Source organism: Scyliorhinus torazame, chromosome 5, assembly GCF_047496885.1.
Source record: "Scyliorhinus torazame isolate Kashiwa2021f chromosome 5, sScyTor2.1, whole genome shotgun sequence".
In the NCBI taxonomy this organism is placed as follows: domain Eukaryota; kingdom Metazoa; phylum Chordata; class Chondrichthyes; order Carcharhiniformes; family Scyliorhinidae; genus Scyliorhinus; species Scyliorhinus torazame.
The window spans coordinates 106,053,912-106,061,160 of NC_092711.1; the positions used below are offsets into that span (position 1 = coordinate 106,053,912).

General features: G+C 44.6%; 1 protein-coding gene across 2 annotated transcripts; it reads right to left on the bottom strand.

Moving 5' to 3' along the window:
- Window positions 1–1,705: 1,705 nt before the first annotated feature.
- On the bottom strand, window positions 1,706–6,193 carry LOC140419333 (uncharacterized). Of its 2 annotated transcripts, none has more exons than XM_072503190.1 (2): window positions 6,086–6,193; window positions 1,706–5,458 (listed from the first exon to the last, which is right to left on the bottom strand). In XM_072503190.1, the coding sequence occupies exon 2, from the start codon at window positions 5,016–5,018 to the stop codon at window positions 4,044–4,046; it is 975 nt and encodes a 324-aa protein (XP_072359291.1). In that variant the 5' UTR covers window positions 5,019–5,458; window positions 6,086–6,193; the 3' UTR covers window positions 1,706–4,043. The 2 variants fall into 2 exon arrangements, with proteins under 2 accessions (XP_072359291.1, XP_072359292.1); XM_072503191.1 differs by having other exon boundaries at window positions 5,813–6,172.
- Window positions 6,194–7,249: the final 1,056 nt, after the last annotated feature.

The window sequence follows — 7,249 nt, forward strand, 5'->3', positions numbered from 1 at the left end:
AACCAAAAGGGCTGGAGTTACTGGCATGATTGGAATCTGGGGAGCAGTGACTGGATATAAATTATTATACTCTGGTGTTTCTGGAATTAGTGCAGACAATGCTACAGGTGCAGTCGGAACTTTTAGTGACATTTTTAAATTATTGAATTGATCATTTTCTGTCAATTCAAGGCCAGCCATTGAACTACGTAGCTCATCTTTTGTTTGACCCGAGCCTTTCCTGTCTCTACTTGCGCGTTTTTTGAATGCACATTCCTTTTTCAAGACCTGTAATGTTTTTTTTGTTACCCTGTTCACTAATTGGAATTCCCATTTTAAGGGCATTGTCCTGCCAACTGGATAACATGATCTTATCTCTTTCCTCTTGACAATATTGTCTCCATAATCCAATTAATTCTTTAGCTTTCATACTTTGGCTCTTTCTTTTTTAAAAATTATATATATTTTTTTTTATTTGCTTATTTATAACCATTGGCAATTTTTTTTTCCCTTGGCAAAACGATTGAAAAGGTTCTAACAGTGTTCTTTTAAAACTTAAAAATGTTTGAAAATTCAAATTGAATTACTGCAACTCGCAAGCTTAGCTCTGTTCTCAACTCAAAACTAAATTTACGATTTGCTTAACACAAACTTGTATAACATTTACAACTTAATTAATTCTTTATCTTAACAATTTTTCTTTTAACAAATTTTTCTTACATTCTCAAAAATGTTGGCAAAGTCAACTGTCATCTCCAGATTTACACTTTTTAAAATGGTGTCAGTGATCTTCTTTAAGTTTCTATTAATTCACAAATAAAATGAGATAAACATTATTTCAAGTAAGTAAAACTTAAGATTCTGGCAATTTCAATCAATTGCTTTCGAAAATAATAACTTTTATCAAAGAGGTGGAGAAACCCACTGGTTTCCTTTAATTAATTCAAAACGTAACTTTGCTGGAGTTCACTGACTCAAAGGAAAGGTATCCGATTACACTACAGGCTGCTGCTGTTATCTCAAGGCCTGAGTGAGGAGCACTGTCTGTCGTCTTTAACTTTGGCTGCTGCTGTTAACCCTTTGAGAGACTTCTGCAACCCTTTGAGAGACTTCTGCTTCAACCAATATGCAGCATTCCCCACAATCTCAACTAGTCCTCAGAACTGCGCCCTTCGCCACCACAGTCCAAGGGTACAATTTTAGCTTAATCAACTATAGATTTAAAACACTCACACATGGAGTTGAACCATCTGTTTTAGATGTCACATCAACCCATAACCTAACCCAAGCCGAATCAGAACTCACACATGGAATTGAACCATCTTCAGATTTAAAAACACTTATTTAACTGACCCCTCATCTGCTGAAATCACATCAGTCGTCAACAACACAATTAACCCAAAACTGAACTATCAATTATGATATCCCATCAGTTTAATTTGCTAATCCCCAGACTGACCTTTGATTTCGTCGAGACAATCTTTCCGGACCAACCGCGAGTGGCCAGACTAATCAGACGATAAGAAGAGGGGAAAAAGCAATGCGCGGTGATTTTCCAGCTATACATTGTGGGCCCCTTCTTCCCACTCTCCCTGTTCATAATCAGTCTAATTCTGATTTCGCAGTTGGTCAGAACCGTCTTGAGAAATCCCGGGTTTTCGGCACCAAATGACAAATCCCAAATTTCTTTACCCGTCAGTCTGGCCTCAATAAAAGTCGAGATGGATTTGCAGGTATAGCATTAGTTATTTTATTTGGCTTGCAAGCCTGATTCATCTCAGAGGCATAAGACACATCCAGTCTCCTACACCCCGGAAAGCGAATGAACAAAGAGACAAAGGGATCTCTGCAAATCAATTCAAATGGTATCAAGTTACACATACACGATTCCCATAGGTCATCCTATACCCCTCCTGACCTGGTCAGACATTCTGATTGGTTCACTTCCAATCCCTTCCTCTGGCCCCTATTACCCAGCATCCTTTTCTCCTCCTTTGGTGGACACACCTCTTCCTTTGCTTTGCCATGCGGTCTGAAATCCTTTGTCTGTGAACTCACCAGAATTAGACTGGCCTACCTCTACATTACATTGACTAATATCTCTAAAGTAACTATTTTATATCACATTCGTCAGGGTGTCCTCAACATTGATGCTGAGCCCCATGAAATCTCATGGTGTCGGGTCAAACATGGGCAAGGAAATCTCATGCCGATTACTGCCCTCCTTCAGCCACCGAATCAATACTCCTCCAGGTTGAACATTACTTGGAATAAGCACGGAGGAGGTGGGGGGAGGGATGGGGTGGGCATTCAAGGTGCTGTGGGTGGGGGAATGCCCATCACCAAGACTCGCTTGGTACCACCACTGAGCTGTCTGAGTCCTGAAGGAGCTCTCGCTGCTGGACTGGGCATGCGGCAGGTAGTGAGGGAACCAAGAAGGATAAACACACTCGACCTCATCCTCACCAACCTACCGGTCGCTGATTCATCTGTCCATGATTATATTGGGACCACTGCGCATCCTTGTCTATTTTCAGGTTAGCAAACTGTACCTAATGGAGTGTTGCAGGGATCAGTGCCGGGGCCTCAACTATTTCCAACCTATATCAATGATGTGAATGAAAGAACCAATTGTGTTTCTGCCAAACTTGTTGATTCAGGGATAGGTAGGAAGGCAAGTTGTTTAAGGAGGATACAAAGAGTCTGAAAAGGGTCAGATATGTTCAAGTGAGTGGACATTAACTTTAGCAAATGGAGTAAATGTGGGAAAATGTGAGGATGCCCATTTGACAGCAATAGAAAAACCAGAACATTATTTAAATGGAGAGAGTGCAGAATGCTGCTGGACAGAGTGGACTGGGTGTCCTAAAATAATCCCAGAAAGGTAACATGCAGGAACGGCAAGTAATTAGGAAGGCTTTTCTGTAAGGGGGCTGGAATATAAAATATAGCCTCCATTGTCCTGTCTATCACTGTGCTAAACGGGATAGATTCAGGACAGATCTAGATCGAAACTGGGCATTCATGAGGTGCTGTGAGCCACCAGCAGCACAATACTTAAACACAATCTGTAAGCTCATACGCCAGCATATCCCTCACTCTACCATTACCATCAAGCCAAGGGACCAACCCTGGTTCAACATGGAGTGGAGGGAACATGTCAGGAGCAGCACCAGGTTTCCCTGAAACAGATTCCAATCTGGTGACCCTATAACAGGAGACTATAAACGTGTTAAACAGCAGAAGCAGCATGCTCTCAGCAGGGTTAAGCGATCTCACACACAGCGGTTCAGATCAAAGCTGCAGTCCTGCTACATCTCCGTGGTGGTGAATAATTAAACAAATCACAGGAGGAGGAGGCTCCACAAACATCACTGTCCTCAGTGATTGGGAGACAAGCACATCAGCACAAATTGAAATAAGCTGAACTAATTTCAGTGCTGCCTCCATACAGGCTGGTCGACTGCAGTCTTTTCCCAGAGATATGATATGATTCTAGGTGGTCCGCAGAGCAGAAGTTTGTAAGGATCCTTTTTTTGGATGTCCTTGTATCATTTGTACTGACCACCTTCATGTGACTCATCCCAGTGTGACTACGTTCATGTTCAATGAGATTCTGTGATCGTTTAAACAGCTTCCCACAGTGAGAACAACTTAACTGCCCCTCAGTCCGAACAACCTGGTGCTTGACCAGATCCCCAGTACAAATGACTGGGTTTTGTGTTTAGTGATCCTGGGTTTGTTACCAATACCTCCCCTGGATGCCAAAGCTCACTCAGACACATTGGAAGTGATGGGGAGCTGGGCCTTGGCTGTGAGAGTAACTGAAGGTGTGAGAACTGAAATAATCCCGAGTTAGAAAGGAGGAAAGGTCACAAAAATGCAGCAGCCAGTAACAGGACACCAATTAATCTCTTCTTATCCTGGTGAAATGAAGGTTTCAATAGTGTGTCTGAAACAATATTAGTTCACTTGACATATATTCAGAAGATTAAACTCCAGTCCAGTTATAGGGATTATTAACATCAGCAAAAACAAACTCCAACAGTCAGAATGAACATGGTTCAGTGCTGGATGTGATTAACAGCAGCAATAACAGCAGAATCCAAACCCTGCAGACATTTATCAACCTGTTGCTGTGTCAGATGAGCTGTCCGAGTAAATCCCTTCTCATACTCAGAGAAGGTGAACGGTCTCTCCCCGGTGTGCGTGTGCTGATGTGTCAGCAGATGGGATGAGCGAGTGAATCCCTTCCCACAGTCAGAGCAGGTGAACGGCCTCTCCCCAGTGTGAACCCGCTGATGTCTCAGCAGAACACTTGTGGTTTTAAAGCTCTTCTCACATTCAGAACATTTGAAAGGTTTCTTATCTGAGTGAACAAGTTGGTGTGATCGGAGGCTGGTTAAATAAATGAATCCCTTTCCACATAAGGAGCAGGTGAATGACCTCTCCCCAGTGTGAACTCGCTGGTGTTTCTGGAGGCCAGATAACTGAGTAAATCCCTTCCCACACACTGTACATCTGAACGGCCTCTCCTCGTTGTGAACCCGCTGGTGTATCAGCAGATCACTTGTGGTTTTATAACTCTTCTCGCATTCAGTACATTTGAAAGGTCTGTTATCACTGTGAACCAGTCTGTGAGTAGAGAGGTGGGATGATCGTGTGAATCCTTTCCCACACACAGAGCAGGTGAATGGTCTCTCCCCAGTGTGAGTGCGTTCGTGTTCAATGAGATTCTGTGATCGTTTGAATAGCTTCCCACAGTGAGAGCAACTGAACTGTCTCTCAGTGCGAACAACCTGGTGCTTGACCAGGTCCTCGGAGCTTTTAGAGTTCTTATCACAGTCTGACTGGTTAAACAGCCTCTCACCAATGTGAACTTGCTGATGTGTCAGCAGGTGGGATGACTGAATGAATCCCTTACCACACACAGAGCAGGTGAATGGCCTCTCTCCAGTGTGACTGCGTCGATGCATTTCCAGCAGGGATGGGTAATTGAATCCCTTCCCACAGTCCCCACATTTCCACGGTTTCTCCATTGTGTCTGAGTCCTGGTGTCTCTCCAGACTGGATGATCAATGGAAACCTCGTCCACACACCGAACACGTGTACAGTTTCTCCCCGTTATGAATGATGTGCTGTTTTTTCAGGCTGTGTAACTGGTTAAAGTCTTTCCACAGTCAGTTCACTGGAACACTCTCACTCGGGTGTGTGTTGTGTGGGTCTCAGTGCTTTTCCAGTCACACTGATGTTTCCACAGTCAGTTCACTGGAACACTCTCACTCGGGTGTGGGTCTCGGTGCTTTTCCAGTCACACTGATGTTTGAAATTTGTTCCCACTGACAGAACCAACAAACATTTCTCCTTCCACATTCAAGGACCGATGATATTCAGGTCCTGATGAATTAAGTGACTCTGTCAGATCTTGATGTGATGTTTGGTCTGAGTTCCCCATCTGCAAATCAACGTCCTCTTGTACCTTGTAAAAGACATTGACAGTGTCAGTGTTACCATTAGTACAGGATTAAATTCAGAACAGACAATTCCAGTTTCTATGGGTTTTTTCTCTTGTTTCCCCAAACTTGTGGTCCAATCAAACCTCTTTCTCAACTATACCAGAATGTTGTTTCCAGTGTCTATGGGACATTCTGCACCCTGAGGTGGCCGCCAGTGTGGAAGGTCTCAAGTGTTCCGGTAGACACCGCACGCTCCCTCTCCAGGACAACCCGGGGACCGACAAGACCACAGAAGAGGGGCCGACAGCCGGAGTTACCCCCTGCCGATCTACAGGCTGCTGCTTTAACCAGGCCCAGGAGCAGATCCTCTGACTTACCCAGCCCCCTCCACACTGGGCAGTGATTGGGAGTGTGGGGTTGTAGTGCAAACCAAATGGCGAAGCAGTTCCTTCAGGTAACGAGACGGAGACTGCGACCTCTCACTGGATATAAATATATGGCCCAAAGACTCCTCTGGGCGGCGAATATCCGGTGCAGCCCGAGAGCGGGGCATTGATTTTAAAACGTGTTGTCCCGGTCTGGGGGAAATAAAGACCCGGAGCTGGAATCGCGGGACTTGCAGAGTCTGATTCTGGATTTGAGGCCCTCACCAGGTGTTTAGAAACCCTCCCTCTCCAGATCCGGCTCCATCGTTCCGTCAGAGTTTCCGCATCCTTCCTATGCTGCAGAGACGACAAATGAGCGACTCTCCTCATCCCATTACTCGCTCTGCGCATGCTCCCATACTGGTCACTACTGCACCTGCGCAGCATATTCCTCTGATGTGAATGGGGGACATTCATTACCGCGGGAATGCTGGGTAAATACAGCCCCATCGAAAATCCTAATTAGTGACTCGTGATCTTTTTTGCTGTGATGTGGATATTGGGGGGCAATGTGCACAGACCCTTCATTATCCATCAGAAAGATGGAGTAGGAATTGGTGGAGAATTTCAAATGCCCTAAAGTTTTCCAACACGACAGCAGAATCCAATAGCTCCAGTCAAATGTAAACTCAAAATGTGGGGTGGCTGAGTGAAGTACTTCGGTGGCACAGCATCAGAGACTCAAGTTCAATTCCAGCCTTGGGAGATTGTTTACACTTTCTCCCCACGTCTGCGTGCGTTTCCTCTAGGTGCTCTGGTTTGCTCCCACAATCCAAATATGTGCAGGTTAAGTGGATCGGCTATGCTAAATTGCCACTTAGTGTCCACAGATTTGGGGTGGCACGGTGCGCTAGAGACACGAGTTCAACTCCACCTTATCATCATATCATATCATAGAAGTTACAGTGCCGAAGGCCATTCGGCCCATTGAGTCTGCACCGGCCCTTGGAAAGAACACCTACTTAAGCTCATGCCTCCACCCTATTCCTGTCACCCCACCTAACTGTTTTTGATTCTGCAGTTATTGCTGCTGTTAATCACATCCATGCCGGACCCATGTTCATTCCAATATTTATTTCTGATGTAAATCAGCCCTATTTGGATGCAGTTTGTGCCCTATAGCATTATAGCATCTAATTTATGTATGAATAGACCATCATGTCTGAAAAGCTTGTTTTAAATTTAAATCACTCCGAAACTGTATTACCTGAAGATGAGCAATAAACAAACCACAGTCCAATCCTGCTGCTCTATATTGAGAGGAGAAAGTCTGTTCGGTAACTTGAGGATGAGGCTGCATCCAGGATTTTGACCCAGCGACAGTGAAGGAACATTAATATATTTCCAAGTCAGGAGTATCTTGGAGGGGAACCTCCAGGTGATGGTGCG